The 23,315-nt window shown below is 36.0% G+C and overlaps 1 protein-coding gene and 1 long non-coding RNA gene across 3 annotated transcripts in view; one reads left to right on the forward strand and one right to left on the reverse strand.

Annotated features, from left to right (window-relative positions):
* Window positions 1–4,886: 4,886 nt before the first annotated feature.
* On the reverse strand, window positions 4,887–6,159 carry LOC118602913. Its single transcript, XR_004950988.1, has 2 exons — window positions 5,806–6,159; window positions 4,887–5,597 (listed from the first exon to the last, which is right to left on the reverse strand). It is a non-coding gene; the product is annotated as an uncharacterized LOC118602913 (long non-coding RNA).
* Window positions 6,160–6,202: 43 nt separating this feature from the next.
* The window catches only part of RAB6A (RAB6A, member RAS oncogene family), a 55,236-nt gene continuing 38,123 nt past the window's right edge, over window positions 6,203–23,315 (forward strand). Inside the window, exon 1 of one of the 2 annotated variants that reach the window (XM_016161419.2) lies at window positions 6,203–6,705. In XM_016161419.2, coding sequence (XP_016016905.1) covers window positions 6,636–6,705 — 70 coding nt within the window. In that variant the 5' untranslated portion in view covers window positions 6,203–6,635. The remainder of the gene's footprint in view (window positions 6,706–23,315) is intronic. The other variant, XM_016161418.2, reaches the window with a different exon arrangement.

Raw genomic sequence — 23,315 nt, forward strand, 5'->3', positions numbered from 1 at the left:
ATTGTGCCTTGTTTTATTGCCTAATATATGGTCTATCCTAAAAAAAATTCCACACATACTTATTATATATCTTGCTGTTATTGGATGGAGCATTCCATAGATGTCTGTTAGGTCTAGTTTGTGTAGAGTGTTATTCAAGTTTTCTATTTGTTAGCTATTAATTCCCCTATCTTTTAGCAGCAAATCACCCTAGTCTACTATGCCTAGTTATCTGAGCCTAAAGCCTCTTGTGTTCCATCCCTCCATAGAGAGGGATAGCTTTATAACTACTGTTTATATAGTCTTTGATACAATTTCCTTGTTTTTGGCTCCTTTTCTTAACCCTGCCATCTGTCATACCTAGTGCTTCACATTCCTGAGCCTTTCTGGGGTTCTTCTTGGCTGATTGGCTTGCTTCTTGTTACTTTTCCCTTCAGTAAGCACTTTCTATGCCCTGTTTAGTCAGTTACCACTGCTCTATCTTTGTCTCCCAACTTAAAATATTATGGCTCTGGGCTAGAATGTCAAAGTCAGAGTTTGCATTTTTATTTTTTATTCTTGTTTTGGAATGATTTCAGGAAAGGAAGAAGGAAGAAACATCTTTAATTTACCATCCTAAAACTGGAAGTTTGTTCAATTTTTTGGAATAACATTGTGGTTTATTATCTCAATAGTTTCAGCTACAAGTTACTGTAACGATTTTGATATCTCTTGACTTTTATATAAGATGAGGTCCTAGTTACTTTGTGCTGTTCAAAAATATGAAGAAACGTTCACGAAGAGATGGTTTCTCTTGGCACTTTAGGCACACAGTTTGGCTGTACAGTTTGTTGGCATTTATGTGCAAACAGTATTGATCTCACTTTTCTTTCCTAAGATGCTCTATTCTTTACATAAACAGCAGTAGAAGCAGTTGTTCTCTTCTACTCTGAGAGTGATTATCTCTTAGTAGCAGGTGGAGTGATTCACTCTTCTGTATTTCTTATAGGAGACTTCATTATTTGTGTGGGATAGAATACAAGGAGAAGAGAGCTTCAGCAAATGTGGCAGGTATTACACATTCTGGACTAGTATAAAAAGAAGCAACCTCTTCCCCCACTGTAATTTAAAAGCTTGGAAGTAACACCCCACATCTAAGGCTCTGAGAAATCATATTATTCATAACAAAGACCATGATTCACATGAATGGAACAAAATGGAATTATCAAAAATAGATTCTGTAGATCAATCTGTAATAAAAATAATTTTTGACTTAGCTTATAAATTGGCTTTAATCACAGGAAGGACCATTCCATTGAAGTTAACTGAATAACCTTTATACTTTTCACATGACACATCCTCATGGGTCAAAGTATTTGGAAAACAGGTTTTCCCATGAGGACTCCCCCTTCTTTTTTTCGTATACGCCTTTCAAAATGAGACTTGCTTAAACATATCTTGAGTTAGTTGTGCTCATTTCATTGGTCACCTTGAATTGTTGAACATTTGTCATTTTTATGCTTTGTATACTGACCCCATAATTATTTTTAGTATCAATGATTATAATAACCTGCCAAGTGGCTTAAAAGGGTTTCATATCTAATGAAATCTGAATTCCTTCCAGAGCCATCATTTGTTTCAAATATGAGCAATATGATTTCAGTCCTTTCACCTGGACAGTTTTTCTCCTTCTATTGATTTCCTGCCTCTCCAAGAATAACATTTTTTTTAGAAAAGGCAGTTCCAGTTTGATAACTATTACTATAATACACACACACACACACACACAGACACACACACACACACACACAGTATGGGGTGCCTAATGTTCAAGGTACTGTTCGAGGTACTTTAGGAAATTGAAAGATGAGCATGTCCAATGCTTTCTGTTGCAAGTAACAATGACAAAGACATACTATGAAGACATTGTTAAATATAAAGGCATTTATTATTTTGCGAAAAAGAAATCCAGAGGAAGACTAGTTCCATGAATGGTATAGTGGCTCAATGATGCCTTTTAGCTTTCTGCTTATCCCTCATCAATGGGTTGGGTTTTTTCTTCAGGATTATATATTAATGTTCACAAGATGTCTTAGCTCTAGATATCATGTTCTTATAGAACCACATTCAATGGCAGAAAAAAAAATGGCAGTTTTTCCTCATCTATCTCATCAGGGAAGAAAATTTATCTTAGAAGTCTCTGGCACATTTCTTTCATCTGTCACTGGCTCAGATCAAGTTAGTTGCCTATAGCTGAGCTGGAGGGAACCTGGAAAAAATATCGGTCATTTTCAGTACATGTTGTGGAAGTACGTGTGTGTGTATTGTTGGACGGACAACCAATAGTATCTGCCACAAGGAGTATGATGAAATCTCAGTCCTCCTTCAAGAAGCTTTGTGTCTCTTGGGTGGAAAGACGAGCTGCAATTATATTACAATTTCTGCACAGTAGCTTCCTGGACACACTTATGGGCTTCAAATGAAAGATCCCTTTCAAATTGATCAAAGAAAACTGCTCTAGGTACTTTCTATTTGGCGCTGCCAAAAGCTGTCCTCTCTCATTGATTTTAAGTGATGTTCTCTTTCTTCAAAATGTTCTTGCCCTTCCATCTCCACATGTCTGAGTTCTAGTCAACCTTTGAAGGAAGCTAAAAATAATCCTGCTCATTTATTTGATTTATTCAGCAAATACCTGCTACATGCTTACTATGTAGCAGGCACTTTGCAAGTGTTAGGGATACAGGACCTGAGTTCTGATCTCATGGAGCTTACGGTCTGGTGAGGAAGACTGACAATAACAATTAAGTGATGGGGAAGAATAGATACAATGGGTGGACAGGCAGTCTTTTTGTGGGGAATGGGAGCAGATCGAAGTCTTGGAGATTTTTAAAAGATGATACCTGAAGGATGAGTAGGAATTAGGGAGAGGAAACAGGAACAAGTTTCAAGGTAAAGAGAATGTGTAGAAAATTATGGAAGTAAAAAGGTCTTTTTAATTCCTTCTTCTCGCAAATAATTTCTCTATTTTCTCTGAAGGCAAAATATATAATTTGCACAGGATACTTGATAAATATGAATGCAGCTTCAGAGGAGAATGAGGCTGTATATGTGTCAAGGCAAAAGGCTAGCTTAAAATATTAAAACTTCTGAGGCAAGAGGTGGATTATACCACACCTCTCTTCAAAATGATGGGATAGCATCACCTGTCTAGGTGACTACAGAAATCAAAACAGCAAGGAGGAATTGATTCATAAAGTTCTAGAGGAAGTACAAAGTAATTATAGTTCCAATCCTTAGATGTTCCTTTAAAGGCTATTTCAGGAAACATAATGAAAACCTGGTCAACATCAAAAGGAAAAACTAGCAACTCTTGTTTCTAAGAGCTTTTCTTTTAAAGTAGACTCTTCATATTGGCTGTTCTTTGTGTGTGCCAGGTCTGGGTTACTGGTAGAAAAAGTTTCCCTAGACCTGAAAAGCTACATTTAAAATAAAATATTAAGGGGGAAAGGGAAAAAATCAAATCAAGTATCAAATGTCCAAATCATGACTCAGGTTTTTATTATTTCAGTTTAGATGAGTGTTCCAAAATCTTTCTGCCACTTAGCTGACAGGAACCAGAATTAAGTAAATTTTGATAGAGGAAGAGATTTTGGGATATAACTGTTGTCTTGATAGGCTAGACTAGATCATATTTTGTCAACCTTTATTCCTCCCCTTAATTTATTCTAGTTAGGTAATTCATCCTTAGTTTGAGAAGGTACTAGTTTTTAAAAGTAGCCTTTGCAAGGGCAAGGATTACTTTTTTGGATGCTGTCCCATAGTATGGTCAGGTATGGCTGAAATATGGTGTGGATGCCAAATTTGCTGATTTGCCGATTACCTTTTATTTATTCATCTTTTATTAATAGGCTTTATTTTCCTTATCTACCTCATCCACTGCCCCTCTACCCTCTGTAACCATTATTCTGTTGTCCGTGTCCCTAAGTTTTTATTCTTCATGTTTGTTTGTTGCTTTTAGTTTTATATCCCACAAATAAGTGAAATTATATGGTTCTCAATTTTTTCTAACTTATTTCGCTTAGAATAATAATCTCAAGATCCTTCCATGTTGTCACAAATGGCAGTATTTCTTATGGTTGAGTACATTGTATAGTGAGCATATTCCATTATATATACATACAAATCTTTATCCAATTATCTATCAAAGGGCACTTTGGTAGTTTCCATGTCTTGGCCACCATGAATAACGTTGTGGTGAAGTACTTTAGGATATTTTCAAATTTTGGGAATACATATCCAGAAGAGGGATTGCTGGTTCATACCAGTAATTCTAATATTCTGAGGCACCTCCATACTGTTTTCAATAGTGGCTGTACCTATTTTCATTCCCATCAGCAGTGTATAAGTGTTCCTTTTCCCTCACAACCCCTCCAACAGTTATTACCTGTCCTGTTGATGATAGCCATTTTAACAGGTGTGAGGTGGTGGTATCTCATTGTGGTTTTGGTTTGCATTTCCCTAATAGCTAGTGAAGTTGAGCAGCTTTTCATATGTCTGTTGGACATTTGTCTATCTTCTTGGGAGAAGTGTCTGTTCAGGACCTTTGCCCATTTTTTAATTAATTTTTTTTTATTGTTGAGTTGTATTAGTTCTTGTATATTTTTGATATTAGCCCCGTGTTGGAGGCATTGTTCACAAATCTTTTCCCATTGAGATGGCTGACTCTTTGTATTGTTGGCTATTTTTTTAAGTTTTGTATTTAGAGAAATTGAGCAGACAGTACAGTAAGTCCCTATATATCTCCCCCAGTTTCCTCTATTATTAATATCTTACATTAGTATATTTGTTGATATGAATATTGATACATTATATTGATAATTATAATTAATTAATGTCCTTGTTTATTCGGATTGCCTTAGTTTTTGCCTTTTTTTTTTTTTTTTTCTGTTCCAGGATCTCATTCAGCTTAGAACTTATGTTTGGTTGTCATGTTAGCTGTACCCACATCACACTTAGTTCTCACATCTCCTTACGCTCCTCTGACTGTGACACTAACCTGTATCTTCTGTGTCACGAACTAGGTTGCGAATCTGCTGAAAGCAATGGATTCTCTCTACAGAAAAATGCACATGCTGCAGATGTCTAATTTAAAGCAGGTTCCATGGTAGATTCAGAAGCCCTGCTTCAGGAGGAATGGGTGCTCTTTAAACTATCCCTTTCCCTACATCTGGGGTCAAGGACAGCCTCTACCTCTAATTCATTGTGCGACCTTTTTGCAAAGATGTTTTCTTATGTGGCCCTCAGTTTCCCATCTGTGAAACGAGTTTGTTTTACATGTTTAAATCTTTTTTCTAGCACAGAAGGTGTCACCTAGAGTTGTCAACATATGAGGAACAAAGGCTGGTAACAGAAGACCAAGGCAGGTCAAACCAGGGAAATAACGGGCTTATTACTAAGGAGGCAGAAGTTTAGGGGCCGGTGGAGGGGAGGCGGCAGGGGTGGAGGGTCGTGTGTGTGTGTGTGTGTGTGTGAAAAACCTGGGTTCCACTTCGTGCATTTTCTAAGTCATTTCCTTCCTCTGAGCATGTTTCCTCATTTGCAAAAATGTGGAGGGTTTGCTTCTTGTAGTTATGAAACTCCTGGGAGAAAAGAGCAGAGAATGCACCTAATGTGAAGATTCATGATCAAAAGAAAATGAATAAGGTGGGTAGGCTCACGGGTAAAGGGGGGATCTGAGGAATACGAGGCAACGCTGAGGGCCCAGAATAGAAGAACCAAGTACATATCTTAGGGCTCTCTGACTACACTTGTAATGGCTGGGTGCAATTCCTTTCATTCCGGCCTCACCTCCGCATACCCCTTTCTCTCAAGCTGTGACGCGCCACACTTCGCATGGCCGCCACCGTACAACGCGTTCCACTGCGCGACATCCGCACGCATTCTCTAGCGCCGCTACCTCACTCCTTTGGTCTCTCCCGGTTGGCTCATCACGAAAGAGACGTATTCCACCCTCCTTCTTATTCCACCCTTGCAATTGCTCCGGACTCCGCCCCGTCTCCTCCTTACTTCTGACGCGAGCCGAAACCAACCCTGTCGTCGTCTCCCCCGCGCGGGAGGAGACCGCAGAGCTGGTTAAACCAGAAAAGACCTGGCAGTGGCGCGCACGCGCGCGTGCACGCACGAACGCCCGCACGCACGCACGGACGCACGCCGGCGCTCGGCGGGGCGGCAAGCTCGCGCCCGGGCTCGCCCCGTGCCGCGCCAGAGGCTCGCGCACTCAGCAGGTTGGGCTGCGGCGGCGGCGGCGGCAGCTGTGGGAGCTGAGGCACTGCGTGGCAGAGGTCCCAGACGTCTGCGGCTCTGGCTCCGCAACCCTTCGCCTCTCACCCGGGTTCTGAAAACCGAACGGCGCTAGCCTTGGGAACTCGTGGCTTCTTCCGACACCGCCCTCCTTCGTTTCCCAGCCGCGGGCCTAGCTCAGTGCCAGGCGACTCCGCGGGGAGGTGGCGGCGACAGCTGCCTGTCTGTGAAGAGCAGTCCTGTCCCCCAGCCTTGCTCCGCCGCCGGGCCCTACAGGGCCGAGAGAGCCCGCCCTTCCCTTTGCCCTTTTGGTCAACTGGTTGGAATAGCGTCGGCACGGGAGGTCTCTGGACTGAGACGGCAGCGGCGGCTCCATCATGTCCGCGGGCGGAGACTTCGGGAATCCGCTGAGGAAATTCAAGCTGGTGTTCCTGGGGGAGCAGAGCGGTGAGTGCGCGGCTCCCCCACTTCTGGCAGCTGGCAGTGGTTTTCCCGCACCGTTTTCAGTGCGGCCTTTTCGTCCGCGGAGGCTCCTTGCCGGCCTCACCTTCGCGCTGCGTTCCACCTCCAGCCATTCCCCGGGTTCGCCGACCCCTCTTAGCCATCGATTCTTCTTTGCCTTGATCCGTCGGTCGGATTTTGACTCTGTCCCTGACTCCACATTTCCTTTCCCCGCAGCCTGCCTCTCTTCCGTCGACCTGCCCTCCCGAGTCCCCTCTCCACCCTACCCCACCCTAACCCGCCCCGCCCCAGGCTCCTCCTGTCCATCCCTTTCTTCTCCTGGTCTCCCTCGTCTCACCCACCCCAGCCCCCTTCCTTGAACCCCACCCTTATTCCTTGCTCTTATCTCAGTTGGTCAGCTCTGTGAGGCCCTTCCCGAGAAGCCCCCACTCCAAGGAACCGGCCTCTTCAACCTTGGGGAAAGAGGGTGGGATTTGGGCGTTGTTTTCCTCAGAGGCTTGAAATGTGGATCTAATGGACATGAGGGTCGTAGAAAATTCCCGAGTCTTTTTCACAGGGTTGGAGAATTAGTCTGGGTTAAAGAGGATATATATCTGAATTGGAGGCGACTTGTGGATGGAGTGGTTGGGAGGGTGCGAGGAGTGGCGACGCACAGGCGATTTTTGCCACTTGGATTAGGCCGTGGCTTGTTGGAAAACCTCATTTTCTTCTCTTTCATCTCTGACAATTCTTTTGGCAGTGTTGATGATTTTCTAATCTCTGTCAGATGCTATGTCATGATTCTTTTACTTGGAATTTTTTACATCTCACCTCTCCTTTTTCTCGTTTCAACCTGAAGCAGTGTCTGATTCTCCTCGTGGTGCAAACAGGAATTACTGTGGAAATGTTATTCCATTTTTCCTTGAGTATTTTCCAATTATATATTTAGGGTTCCTGTGAGAGAAGGCTTGAGAATTAATGAACATCTTCGGAGGATTTCTTTTGGGGTTAGGGATTACTGGAGTAGAGTAGGAATAGATTCATCATCTAGGTTTTGAAATTAGATTTAAATATGTAATACCAGTTCGGCTAAATGACTGTTATGCTTAATATTCGATAGTATCTGATGAGAGAAATTCTCATTTACCTGGTTAGGCTTCTGCTGTCGCTGTAGTTTATATTAGATACAAGATCCTAATTCTGTGATGGTTGTCTCTAAAATTACTTATTGTGGTAATTTCAAATTTTATGCTGTATTACACAAACTTGACCCTTGGCAATTTAGAGATTATCATTATTTGTTTTTCTCACACTTTTCATGACCATCTTTAAAATTTACACATTGAGAGATTAGCTTTTCCTAAGTCATCAAACACTGAATTACCCACTAGATGTCTTAGGTTATAGATAACATTCATTATTTATTTTTTTGTTTGGAAAGAAGATAACTGATATAAGTTGAGAGCTTTTGTTACTACCTTGAACTATTTGTACTCATTTGTAAGGCATTAAAGTAGGTTAATACTAGTTGCAAAATTGCTTTTAGTTGGACCTGAGAAATCATTTTTTTCTTTTCATACATAATCTTTCCCTGGTTCCCGCTTAGCAGGAAAAAACTGTTGTCTTCTTAGAATTTTCCTGAAGTAAGTATAAGCTTGTTTCTTTAAGTAACTTGGTAAGGCCTAAGAGGTTGATGTTGGTCCAGGTGTTTTACAGCAATTTCAGGACAGCGTCATACATAAAATATAGCATATTTGTCATTATTGATAAATAGCATCTAAAGTGCTTATTGTGTACTCTAGGGATGTTATTGCCTGCCTTATGTTGTGTGATACAGAGCTATTTAGTTTGCATGAAAAATCCATTAATATCTGTCCTAGAAAGATTTTACTATGAGATTTAGTATATAGAGATGTAACTAGTATCTGCAGGTTTCCTTTGAATTTCTTGAGTATTTATGTTCTAATTCACATAGCAGTGTTTTATGGCTTCTCATATCTTCCTTTCTTTGAGTCTTTGATAATCCCCCTCCTCCTCAGTTCCAAAGCCGCTGTAGAGTTTTTTTAAATAGACTATTTTTTTAAAACAGTTTTAGATTAACAGAAAAATTGAGATGATCATGCAGAGAGTTCCTGTATAGCTCCACCCAGTTTTCTCTATTATTAACATTTTACATAAGTGTGGTACATTTATTACCATTAATGAATGGATATTGATACATTATTATTAACTAAGTTCATAGTTTATTCAGATTTCCTTAGTTTTATCTTTTTCAGCATTCATTTCAGGTTACCAAATTACATTTAGTTGTCAGGTCTACTTAGACTCCTCTTAAAATTTTTTTTTAAAGAATCGTTTACATGCTTTTTAACTCAGAGTTGTGAGGTTAATTATCTTTCGAGGCTACTATATTGCTAAGTAATGCCATCCAATAGCTTTGTCAGTGAAAGATCGATTTCTGTTTTCATGGTTAGTGTCTAGTTTTCTTGTGCATTAGCAAAGGTCTGTAGAATCATGTCATCTTGTTGTAACTAACTCTTCATAAATTATTTATTTCTAGGTTTTAGAATTACACAATCCAGCTTTCAAAGACTGATCTTTGCCAAATCTTTGTCTCCATAGTAGCATTTGCCACAGTTATAATTCTTATTTTTTATGTGTTTGTTTTTGTTTATTTCCCACATCAGAAAGCAAGTTTCATGAAGAGAAACTATTTTTTGTGTTCATTGTATCCCCTGTGCCTAGCATAATGCCCAGTTCCTGGTACATACTCAGAAATATTTGATGAATGAATGATGGTTGAACTAGTGGTAATCAGAGAATACTACTTAATCATACTAATCTTTGGTGTAGTCTCTATCAATCATTGTTATGGTAAGTACATTTTTTCCTTCAATAAATAGTTTAACAGTAACATTTTACACTATTGGATTGTGTGTACAGTGATTTTGCAGATACTAAGGGGGCAGAGAACACAATAATTTATAGCCCTCACCATTTCACTAAAAAAAACCCTTTTGAGTTGAGCAAAATTTATTTTATTAGAGTGATCGTTAAATTATTTGCTATTACTATAAGACCTCAAAGTATGTCAAATGATATTAAAGACATGTCAAGGAACCGATTTGAAATTAAGTAGACTTTCATTTAGCTTATCAAAAATTTAAGGTTCTGTGTTCTGTAATGAAGATAAGTTGTTTCACTACTTGAAGCCTCAGATTGAGTTAATGACATTAGTATTGGTAATCTTCCTATATACCCTAATGGTTTCTTTATATTTTAGTAGTGTACATGGTTTGATAAAGAAATGTTAAAATGCACAATTTGAATATGAAGTGTCTTTGAGGAATCTCTTTTTTTTACTACTTGGTGCTATTGTCTTGAAATGCAGAGGCACTTTTAGGAATGTCATTATAATTCACAGTGGAAGATATTACTAAAAACAAATGTTATGTGTTACAAATTGGGAAATGTAATCTAAGGGAGAAGCACATACCTAGTACTGCTGTGTTTTCACTCTATAGTACCTTTTTTACATTAGTTCTTTTGAATTATAACATGCTAGGAAGGGGAAAAGTAGCTTATTCTCAGAGATCATGAGTACAGAACAGTTTAGATTGGCTAAGATCAGTGATTTTAAACTTTTTCTTATAAAGGTTTGGTTATGCTCTTATAAATTGTTGAGGTTCCTAAAGAGCTGTGTTTATGTGGTTTATATCAGTATTTACTGTATTGAAAGTTAACAGAAAATTTAAAAATGTTTGAGAAACTTAAAAATAATAGTTCTAAGCCTATTACATGTTAACATAGTCATTTTTAATGAAAAAGAACTATTTTCCAAACAAAAATTTAGTGAGAGGGTGGCATTGTTTTACATATTTACAAATCTCTTTAATGCCTGACTTATTAGAAAATATCTGGATTCTCATAGCTGCTTCTGCATTCGATCTGTTCTAATATCACATGTCATGTTGGCTCTTGGAAACGCCAGTGTACATGAGAGAATAAGAGTGGAAAAAATCCAAATAACATCTTAATGTTATGAAAATGTTTTTCACCGCCCCCTCCCCCAGGAGGGGAGTGGACCCCTCTGGAGGGAACCTGGAGGTTGGAGGACCACATTTTGAGAGCTGCTGGGTTAGATGATAATCAAGCCAGTTTGTACCTTGTAGCTTCATATTGCAAGTTAGGACAGTCAAGGAGAATGTTTTCTATATCTTGCTTTGAAGCATTAAAACTAAACAGTGGAGCCTAATGATTACTATCACAGTGTCTGGGTTTCATATTTTTAGCACTGGTCACTAACCTTGGGCAAATAATTTGACCTCTTTATGTTTCAAATTCTTTATCTAAAAATAAAGATAATAGGACCTATCATATAAACTTATTGTGAAGATTAAATTAGTTACTAAGTATAAAACATTTAGAAGAGTGTCTGATATGGTAATACTAACCTGGCAGTGTTGTTTTCCCCATTCTCTGTAGATAACCACACATTTTGGTTAGATCCATATTTAATCTTTACATTTAGGTAAGTGGTAGACACAACTGAGCTGGCAAATAACTGATTATTGTACCCTTGCATATCTTTTCTTCATGTCACTATTTTTCTCGTCATTTTTCTTTTGTTTAATTTATACCCATATCATTCATTTACCCCCAAACTCTTTACCCACAATGTAAATTGCCTTAGTATATAAGAACAGATCAGGTTTTTTTCTCATTTTGATCTCTTTGGGACATATCTCCCAGAACTTTTGACCTATTCTAATTTATACTAGCCACCCTCCATGTTGGTGTACAGCTGTCAATCTAGTTATCTACCTTTACCATCATTTTGAAGATTTCCTTTTCTTGTGTTGAATGATTCCTTGTTTCTTAGATAACATTTTCTCTTCTTGGTTTACTCCTTCATCACATTGGACATATCATCCAGTAAGTAGCTTCCTAATAGAGGGAAGATGGAAGGAAGTTTTTTGAGGCCTTGTATATCTGAAAATGTATTTGTACAATCCTCACACTGGAAGTTTGGTGGTGGTTAGAATTCTAGTTTGGATGTATTTCTCCAGAAGTTCGAAAACAATGTATTGCCTTGTAGATTCTAGTGTTGCCATTATGACTTGGTTTTTTGATCTTTTGTAATGATATGTCTGTTTTCACTTTATGTGCTGAGTAATTGGTATATAAGTCCTTTCATACTGGAAACTTAAGTTCTTAGATTTCAGGAAATTTTCTTAGCTAGAACAATAACTTCTCCATTTTCAGTTCTTTCTGGAATTTTTTTAGACTTCTGATTTTGATCCTCTAATTTTGTCTTATCTAGCCTCTTTTTCATTTCTATATGTTTAATTCTCAGAAGATTTTCTTTCTTCCATCCAATTAAGTTTTTTCTTCTTCAGACTGTACAACCTACTTCAGTGCTCACAGCCCACAAGTGAGGGCTGGGCAGTGGTTCGAGGCTGCAGTTACTTTGGCATTGGTCAATTATGAGAGGCCCATGGAGATCCTGTTAAGTTTTATTTCTGTTGTCATTTTAGTTTCAAAGAGCTCATCTCTGTTTTCTCCTTGACTGTAGCATCTTTTTGATTTCAGCATCTTCTCATTATTTGAAAATATTAATGGGATGTATGACTTTCTTCCCAATACAGTTTCTTTTGTAAATTGCTTTCACCTGTTTATTGTTTGATGTCCTCAAAAAACTAGTATTTCTTGGCTCTCTGCTTCTATTTAAGAGTACTAAAATTTGATTTTAAGCTCTTGTATAGTAGGTTTATGGGGCTTTTTTGTAGGAGTCTTTGGCTGAGTTCTTTGTGGGGAGTCTTTGATTTAAGATCTTTAAAGTCTTTTTGCTGGTCAGATTTCCTAAAGAATTATTCAATGTCTTGCTGGAGGGGATAAGCTTGGTTCCAGCTTGCTTGGAAGTGAATGGAGAGAGTGTTCGAAGATAATATAGTAAGTAGATTTAATTTCCTTGTTTTTAATACTGTTTGTACCCTAGCCCTCACTTGTACCTTGTATTGCCCAGTCCAGAAACCCTTTGTTTTCCTTTCTTATATCATAATCCTCCAGTCTTCTGATAAGGTGGGAAAGGGACCTGGCTGTGTAGAATAGGTGAAGATATGTGAGAGAGTATCAATCTAGCTTTTAAACAGACTTTTATCCGTTCTTTTCATTTGTAGTGCCACCTTTACCCTTATTTCTAGATGTGCGTGGTGCCAGTTCCCAAGCCATTTGGGGGTTCTCTGGCACTAATTTGATTATTCCTCAGCTTTTCCCATTATCAGTTTATTTTTTTTAAGTTAAAAATTTTTAGTTTCCAATTACAGTTGGCATTTAATATTATATTAGTTTCAGGTGTATAGTACAATCATGCAACATTTGTATAATTTACCAAGTGATCTCTCCAGGTAAGTCTCTTTCTAGTAACCACCTGGCACCATACATAGTTATTACAAGTTTATTTACTGTATTCCCTATATTGTACTTTACATCTTCGTGACTATTTTGTAACTGCCAACTTAAACATCTTAATCCTTCACCTTTTTTAACCAGCTCTCCAACACACCTCCTATCTAGCAACTATCAGTTCTCTGTATCTATGAGTCTGTTTCTGTTCGGGTTTTTTTGTTTGTTTATTTTGTCTTAGATTCCACATATAAATGAAATCATGATTTTTTTTTTCTCTGACTTATTTCTGATAGTATAATACCCTCTAGGTCCATCCATTTTGTCACAAATGGTAAGGTTTCATTCTTTTTTATGGCCTAGTAATATTCCATTGTGTGTATGTATGTGCCACATATTCTTTATCCATTTGTCCATTGATAGACACTTAGGTAGTTTCCATATCTTGGCTATTATAAATAATGTTGCAATGAACATGGGGATGCAGGTCTTTTTGAATTAGTGTTTTGGATTTCTTCAGGCAAGTACCCAGAGTGGAATTGCTGGGTGATAAGGTAGTTCTGTTTTTAATTTTTTGAGAAACCTCCATACCATTTTCTATAGTGGCTGCACCAATTTGCAGTCCTACCAATAGTGCACAAGAGTTCCCTTTTCTCCACATCTTTGCTAACACTTGTTAATTTATTGATGATAGACATTCTGACAGGTGTGATATGATACCTCATTGTGGTTTTAATTTGCATTTCTCTGATGAAAAGTGACATGGAACATCTTTTCATATGTCCATTGGCCATTTCTGTATGTCCTCTTTGAAGAAATGTCTATTCAGATTTCTCGTCTATTTTTTTTAAAAGAGTGGGTCCAAAATCTTGTCTTTATTTCTAGAGCCAGCATTTTTTTTCTTTTTTTTAATTAATTTTTTTTTTAAATGGTGACATTGGTTGACAAAATCCAGTAAGTTTCAGGTGTACAATTCAACACTAAGGCATCTATATTGCATTGTATGTTCACCACTCATAGTTAGATTTCTTTCTGTCACCATATGTTTGACCCTTTTTATCTCATCTACTTCTCCCCATCCCCCCATCTATTTTTAATGGGACTATTTTAAGTTACATGAATTCTTTATAAATTTTGAATATTAATCTTGTATCTAATGTACCATTGGTGAGTTACCTTCTCCCATTCAGTAGGTTGTCCTTTTGTTGGTGGTTGCCTTCACTGTGCAAACACTTTAGTTCGATGCACTGCCATTTTTTCTTTTGCTTCCCTTGCCTGAGGAGATAGATTCAAAGAAAAATATTACTGAAAGCAATGTTGAAGAGTTTACTGCCACTCATTTCTTCTAGGAGTTTTATGATTTGGGGTCTTACATATGTCTTTAATCAATTTTGAGTTTATTCTTGTATTTGGTGTAAGAAAGTTGGTCTGATTTTACTTTTTACTTTTTGCATATGTATCTGTCTAGTTTTCCCAATACTATTTATTGAAGAGACTATCTTTGTCCCATTATATATTTTTGCCTCCTTTGTCACATATTAATTGATTATATATGTGTAATTTTATTTGTGGGCTCTTTGTTCTATTCTGTTGATCTTTGTGTCTGTTTTTACTCTGCTATTTTGATTATTGTAGCCTTGTAGTATAGTTTAATCATCAGGTAGCATGATACCTCCGACTTCGTTCTTTCTCAAGTTTGCTGTGTCTATTCGGGGTCTTTTATGATTCCGTGTAAGTTTTAGGATTATTTGTTCTAGTTCTCTGAAAAAATGCCATTGGTAATTTGATAGAGATTGCATTAATTTATAGATTGCTTTGAGTAGTATGGACGTTTTAATAATATTAATTCTTCCTACCCATGAGCAAGGTATATGCTTACATTTATTTGTATCTTCAGTTTCTTTCTTCAGTGTCATAATTTTCAAAACAGGTCTTTTACATCCTTGGTTAAATTTATTCCTAAGTATTTTACTTTTTTAATGCAATTGTAAATGGGTTTGTCTACTTAATTTCTCTTTGATAGTTTGTTATTGGCATATAAAAATGCAACCAAGTTCTGAATATTAATTTTATATCCTACTACTTTATTGAATACATTTATAAGTTCTAATAGTATTTTGCTAGAATCTTTAGGGTTCTGTGTATATAGAATCATGTCATTTGCAAATAATCAGAGTCTTACTCTTTTTCCAATTTGGACAACTTTTATTTCTCGTCTGATTGCTGTGGCTAGGACTTCCAATACTGTGTTGACTGAAGGTGGTGAAAGTGGACATCCTTATTTTGTTCCTGATTTTAAGGGGAAAATACTTTTAGCTTTTCCCCATTGAGTATGATGTTTGTTACCTGTAAGTTTGTCATATGTGCCTTAATTATGTTGTGATTTTTTTTAATTAAGTGATAATAAGCATCGCTGTTACTCTGTCCTGCATTCGTGAGATTGCATAAAACCTTGCCCAGACATCCCATATAGACTTCTCTTTGAGATATAGTCCAAACTTTTCTGCCTTAGTTAAAGCCTTTCATAGTCTGGGTTCTACTCTCTTATCTCTAACCTTATGCGTAGTATTTATCTTTATCTGTTATTGTTGGGCAGATATTTTTAAAGTTTTTAAAAATATCATTAAGGTGTTACATGCTATACAAAACACATTTCTTTACTTTTTAAAGCTTCTATTTTAAGAATCAGATTCTTAGTATATCCACTTTACAGATGCCCGCCTTGTGCCAGGCTTAGAGCCAAGGATATAGTTAACAAGTCAAATGTAATCTCTCTTTCTTTTATTGCCTACAGTCTAGTTGAGGTAGATTTAAATATTTTACACTGCTCTGTACCTTCTAGCCTGTATTTTCGAACCTCTCCTTCAGTCCATCTATATTGATATCGGAGTGAACTTTATAAAAATCAAAGTTAATTCCTTCAGTTAATAACAAAAACATTGTGAATGTACTTAATACCACTGAATTATACACTTAAAATGGTTGAAATGGTAAATTTTATATGTATAGTTTAAATTATTTTTAAACTAAGAAAACCCTACCATTGTATTTTTTAAATCACTTTTAGAATAAAATCTAAACTCTTTCCAGATGATCTACATAGCCCACACTACATTATATGGCTCCTTTTCAGCTGTCCATCCTTAACTTGAACTACCATGTCTCTCTTTTTCAGCCATACTGGCCTTTTTTCCCTGTTGTAAATCTTCACTGACCTCCATCTTGTTATATATTCTTCTTCCTTTTTGTCTGGTTGACTTTAGCCTATCCTTTAAGTTTCAGCTTCAAGTCACTTATTCAACAAAGCCTTTGCTGACTCCCACAATGTAGTTTAGGTTCCCAAAATTCTTTATGCTCTCAGCACTGTGTATTTTTTCCTGCTGCCTTTAATATACTTGTAATTATTTATGTATTAAAATTTCTGTGTTCTATTTGGTTTGTAAGTTCCACCAGGGTAATGTTCATGACTTTCTTATTCATCCTGTATTTTAAGCATATTTCACAGTGCTTGTCATGAAAGAGGAGCTTACTAAATATTTTGAATAAATTGATTTATTATTTTTACCCTACTTAGTTTCAAAAAGGCCTTGAGATTGCTCATGATAATAACTACACATATTAGAGGATAATTAAAGGAAAAACAATAAAAGAAAACAAAAAAGCCTAACTTGAGAGGAGAAAGGTTGGACATGCTGAGTATCTGGGATGAAGCTGAAGAGTCAGTGGCTGAAGTTGAAGTTGGGATACTTTCCATTACATATTTTTGAGATTTAGTATTTCAGGATCTCTAGATCATTGCTATCCAGTTGACCTTTCTGCAGTGGGGGAATTGTTCTGTATTTGTGCTGTTTATTATGGTGATGGCTGCTGTGACTGAGCTGAGGAACCGATTTCTAAATTTTCTTTTTAATTCATTTTAATTTCATTGGTCTCGTGTGGCTAATTAATCATTTATCTAGCCTTAACCCTTGTCTTAAAATTGAAGAATATCCCTTCAGAAATTTATGCATGCATGCCTTAAATTATGTACATAATCAAGGTGAATTAAGTTGACTATAATAGGGAAATAGAGAATGCAATCCCTCATAGAATTAGATTGATTTTAGCCCACATCTGGACTAAAGATATCTCTTTGATGATATTTAAAGCTGCACAAAATACACTCTTTGAGATCTCTGTTTTTAGTGTCTAGCATAGTGTCCTTCGCATAGATGACCATAAAATACGGACTCTGTCCAGTCATTATGAAGCTGAATAAATAGATTTTCTCTCTTCTTTAGGAAGGTTACAGAAGCATCATCATATTGACATTAATAGGAAAAAACTAGATGACTACTAAAGTTACTACTTATTTATAAACCTTTTATATTTATCAAGTTGTCTAATGTGGAACATTTCTTTTCCTTTGGCCTGTGAATCTCTTTTACTTATGTGATACTGGGAAAAGTCTTGGAGTAGGAGTTAGGAAAACTGAACTGTGGTCGATGCTCTGCCACCTTATAAATTATGTGCTCTTAAAGAGTTTACTTTGTCTTCTCTATGCCTTAGTTTCTTCATATGTAAAATGAAAATAATCTCCCCCCACCACCATATAGTGTGGCCTGCATAAATGGTGCTCTATAAAGAGACTTACTGTCAGCACCCTCTCACATTTTCTACCCATTTAATACAAAGCTTCCAGAAATTGAAATTGAAATCGTTTAGTTGTATTTTTGTTTGGTTTGGTTTTTTAATTTTCAGAAGAGTTTATTTGAGTCAAACTGATGACATATGCCAGGGAGCAAGATCTCAAATGCTTCCTGAGTATGTTTAGTTTTAAATAAAGCATTCCTTTTGTACTCTCAAAATTCTTCAGTTGAACTTACTTTCCTCTCCAAAACGTACATTTATTTTCAAAATCTCTGATATTGTAATAATTACAGTCTTTTATGTAGAACAGTTTAAGTAGTTATTTCAGTCTCAATCTGATACTTTAAATATTGTGACAACTACTTTTCAGAATTTTTACATTTTTGCTTTGTTGTGGGTTGAGTTGTATCCTTCTCAAGTTTATATGTTGAAGTTTAACCTCTAGTACCTCAGATACAACAAGTTAAGATGGGGTAGGATGGGCCCCTATGTAGTATGACTGGTGTCCTTGTAAAAGGGGAAATTGGACATAAATGTACTCAGAGAGAATGCCATGTGAACATCAGAGCAGAAATCAGAGTGATGTTTCTGTATACCAAGGAATGCAAAGGATTGCTGGCAAACTACCATAAGCTATGGAAGCTCAGAACAGATTCTTCTTACAGCCCTCAAAAGGAACCTCTGTCAATATGTTGATTTTTGGATTTGTAGCCTCCAGAACTGTGAGACAATAAATTTCTGTTGTTTAAACTATTCAGTTTGAGGTATTTTATTGTAGCAGCTGTAGCAAACTAATACAGTGTTTAATATTCCTTTGCAACCAAATATAAAACTTTATATACTCCTGACAATTATGATGGATAATGTGTATTTCCTGTCCAACTCAATTTTCTGAATACCTTAATTTTGTGAGTGAATGGCATAAGTACTTTACATTGTAACTAATATAATCCTTAAAACAAACTACTATCTCCTTGGAGAAGTGGTTGATTTCAGGGCTGGGGTGAGGAGAATACAAAATAATCCTGAAGCATCTTCTGATGTCAGAAACCAAGGAAGTGTTTAAGAAAGGGCGGGGGCATGTTAAAAGGGCAGAGAAACCAGTGTGAAAGAGCTCTCAATAGGAAAAAAAATGGAATAATTTTAGCAATGAATAAATGATGATATTGGATAACCCACAGAATCAAGATATCCATGAATCCATGCTTAAGTAAATAAATAACATTAAAAATAAGTAAATGGAAGTCCTCTTTACTACAAAAGAATTCCCCGTGGAATACCACAGTAATATTTACTGCAGGCAAGATCAGTTTGATGAACACTAAAATTAGTGGGCAAAATTTTGAGAAGACATCTGTAAAAAGAGGAAAACAGTAAGTTTATGGTAGAGAAACTCTGTAGCAATCGCCATAACCAAGTGTTCAAGGTTAACTTCATTAGGATTAAGACATGAATATGACATTATGCACCCCCTGTTAACCTGAGAAAGGTATATTAGTTCTGTGATAGTCTTGCCAAAAATGCATGACCTGAATCTAAGGAGAAAACACAAATCTAAATTGAGGAACATTATACAAAACAAAACAACTGACCAGTATTCTTCAAAAGTATGAAAGTCATAAAAACAAGGAAAGACAGGAAATGCTACATTTGAGAGGAGACTAAGGCATGGCAACTAAATGTGGGATCTTGGGTTGGCTCTTGGGACAGAAAAAGGGCATTTAGTAGAAAAACTGGTGAAACCCCAAAGTTCTGTAGTTTAGTTAATTGCATTGTATCATTTTTAATTTCAAAGTTTTGATAATTGTGTTTTGGGATGTTATCGTTAAAGGAGGTTGAGTAAAAGGTATACTGGAATTCTTTGTACTATTTTTGTAACTTCTGTGAGCTTGAAACTATTTCTAAAAAGTTAAAACACTTCTGTAAGATAGGTACTAAAATTATTCTCATTTTACCATGAGGAAATGGAGGTACAGAGAGGTTAAGTAACTTGTCTTAATTATATACAGTTAGTAAGTGGTCAAGCCAGAATTTCAATTCAGCCATCTGATTCTAGAGCTCCAGTGTAAAAACACTAAACTATATTACATTTCCTCAATAAATTACGTACAGGTGAAATATGTGCAGAAAGTATGGTATACTTAAGTGTTCCTCAAACCATGAGTGAAAAAACTGTAATCACTTCCAGAAAGTTAGTTAGTTAAGGTAAGTAGTTCTCAGGTATTTTACAGTACTGGACTTTGTAATTTATATGACGAAATTCTCAATACATGTAATTTACAGTTAAGAATAGATCGATGAGAAAATTAGTTTTTGGTGAGTTCAATGGCTTTGATAAAATTTGTTAATGATTATCTTACTCTGCTATTGAGTTATCAGAATTATTTCAAAATGCTGTTTATATGCAAGGAAAATCAGGTTCCTTTAATCATGGAATTAAAATGTTATATTCAAATGAGAATTTTTTAGTCTCATCTAAAAGAGAAAAGTAAACTGAAAGAAGTCATTAGATTTGTAATGATATTCTATAGAAAAGATAATAGCTACTTTGTAATTGTAAGATCTGAAGAAGAATAAAATGTTTATGCTGAATCATGAAACATAGTGAATTTAAGTAAGATATATGGGAGAATTTCCTGGCTCAAAATGTTGTAGAAATATTAAAGTGGGTTATGAAATCACTTGGAGAATATTTTCCTTTTATAAATAGCTAATTTCTTGGAAGAGCCTAGGAGTGCTCAGGCAGAACCAGGAATATACCTATAGTACTCATTAGATCTTATTTTGTGTTCTATAGAATCATATTTGTTGATAATTAAATATTCTTGTGTGCTAATTTTAGTTGGTCTTGTCTCAGTCTAAGCTTTCTTTTATCAGAACTTCTTGATGATTTATTTTGTATTACATAAACCAATTAAGTGTTATAGGTAAATGTGAGATGTATGAGGCTGCTGCCAACCTTAACATGGCATACTGTTTTACAGCAAACTTTTTATAAGTCAAGAGTACACTCTTGAAAACAAAAAGTGTGGTATAATAAATACATAAACCAGTAATAGTCATTTATTATCATTATCAACTATTATGTACTGAACATAATCCTATGTGCTATACTTGTATACAACTTGGCAGTATAGTAGGTTTATTTACACTAGCGTGACCACAAACACATGAGTGATGTGTTGCACTACTGCATTAGGATGGTTACAGTGTCACTAGGCAATAGGAATTTTTCATCTCTATTATGGTAATCTTATGGGACCACTGCTATATGCGATCATCTTTGACCAAAATGTTGTTAGGCAGCACATGACTGTATTTGGATTTAAAATAAATCTACTATCTTCTTAGTGTGCTTTCTTTTTGTCCTGGACAGTTCTCTTTCTCTTTTTGTATTATTTGAATTCATCATCTTTTAAAAATCATTCCATATTTATTACTTTATTAATTGGGAAGTTATACATTTTTTTTCCATTTTATTTAGTGATTACCATAGAAGTTGTAGCATACAGCCATGACTTATAAAACTCTACAGTTAGTTAATTCCTTTTCCCTTGTGGACAATGCAAGGATCTTAGAACTCTTAACTCCTGCTTTTACTTACTATGTGTATTTTAATTGTATGTATAAGACTATAAGATGTTACTGTTTCAAATGGTTTAGATTTTTTAATAAGGAAAACTTTATTGAGGTACAGCATATAGAAAAGCATACAAGTCATAAGTGTATAGTCTGAATGAGAAAATTTGATAGTCATATTGCCATCCTTATGAAAGTTATTTCTTACTATAAATTTGTAAATTGGTTTTCTGATTTTATTTTTATTTTTTTTTTATTTTATAATTTTATTTTTAGGCAAGTCAACCCGTGGTTGACCTCACAGATTGCAAGGACCTTGTCAATTTACAATCCCTTATTTCATTTTTTATGCCTACAGCACTTGGTTTTAGACGATCTCCCATCCACATACTAACCAGGCCCGACCCTGCTTAGCTTCGGAGATCAGACAGGATCAGGCTTGTTCAGGGTAGCATGGCCGTGGCAAGGCTTTCTGGTTTTAAAATCTCAATTTCCTGAGGTTTATTTTAAGTATTTACCTATGAGACTATATATCTACTTTCATTTTTCAAAGAACACAAGGCTGTATGCCAGACTCTGGACTGCCTTAGCAGTGAATGCTGTTTACTTTCTTGTTAAAGTTTTTTTTCATTGTTTATTTAGTGCCAGTCAGGGACTGGCACTGAGTAGTATATCCATGAGCAGAGATAGATGAGGTTTCTGTTTTGCATAGCACCCTTTGTAAGTTGGGGAGGTAAATAATAAACAAATGCACTAACAAGATTATTTGAGATATGTTGTATTGCCAGTTTTTCTTACTTTTTCACATAATATAAAATGGGTCAAGCTCTTCCTTATGTTAATTATTTACACTTAGACTTAAAGTTTTTGAATAATGTTAATGGTAAAGTGAGTCTCATGTTAGTACTTATTTTGAACTTGCTACTGGACTGTTCTTTGAGAGTACAGATTATTTCTGACTCATCTCTTTATTTTTAAGATACATTCATGGATGGATGTTGACTTTGTTGTAGGAATAAAATAAAAGCCATGCTGCCATCTAAAATACTGGTAGAAATACAATCTTAGGCCAAAAGTAATTTTGAAAGTTAATTTAGTTTTTCATTCCTTCAGGCAGAACCATATCTGATACTGAATTTATAAATTCATAATGTAAGCAGGAAGAAAAGTTCCACAAAATTAGGTTACATGAGCAGTACCTGAGAGGCTTCAAGGTACATGTTATGCTCAAATAATAAATAGTAGCTTTCCATCATTGTCAAATGAAGTTTATGTTTGGCAAGGATAGAAAATGACACCAGAAGGCTAGGCTCAAGTTGGATTGTAATGGTCCTTGAATGCCTGCTAAGGATTTTTAACTTTACCCTGTGGATACTGGGGAACCTTGGAATGTTCTATAAGTTGAAGAAGAATACTTCTGGCAGTATAGAAGCTGCGTGCTTTGCACAATGGTTTCTTCTCATGTTCACTCTTGTACATGCGTATGTTAGTCTTTTTCAGTGGATTGTACACTCTGTTAGGGTCGGGGCGTTACTCATTTTTGATTTTTCATTTTCATCCTCCAACCTCCATGTTCCTTAGCACTTAGTAGTTTTGGAATGAAGTAAGAAATAAATAGTAGTTACAAGTGTTAAAATATTTGTTTCACTTGTTATTTATCTTTGTTAAGAGTAGCCAGTGGAGTCTATACAAGTATTTTTTTCTTCGTTTCTTAAATATTTAAGAAACGAAGAAAAAAATATTTTTTGTTTTTTACTTTGGTGGTCTCCATCATTCTGAAAACTTATACTATGCTTTAATGCCTTTAACAAATATTATTGTGAAGGAATAAAGCACCTTTATTGAAAACTTTTGAGCCATAGGTGTGAAATTACTTTAACAAATATTCTATACAACCACTCGTTCTCCCCATTTTTTAATTTGATTGTACAAGTGTAGTTGTAGTTTTGCTTGCTTGTTTTTACTTTTGGAGAAACAATATTCAATTTACTTCTTTTAGGGAA

The sequence above is a fragment of the Rousettus aegyptiacus genome, unplaced genomic scaffold (genome assembly GCF_014176215.1).
Source record: "Rousettus aegyptiacus isolate mRouAeg1 unplaced genomic scaffold, mRouAeg1.p scaffold_m13_p_5, whole genome shotgun sequence".
NCBI classification, from domain to species: domain Eukaryota; kingdom Metazoa; phylum Chordata; class Mammalia; order Chiroptera; family Pteropodidae; genus Rousettus; species Rousettus aegyptiacus.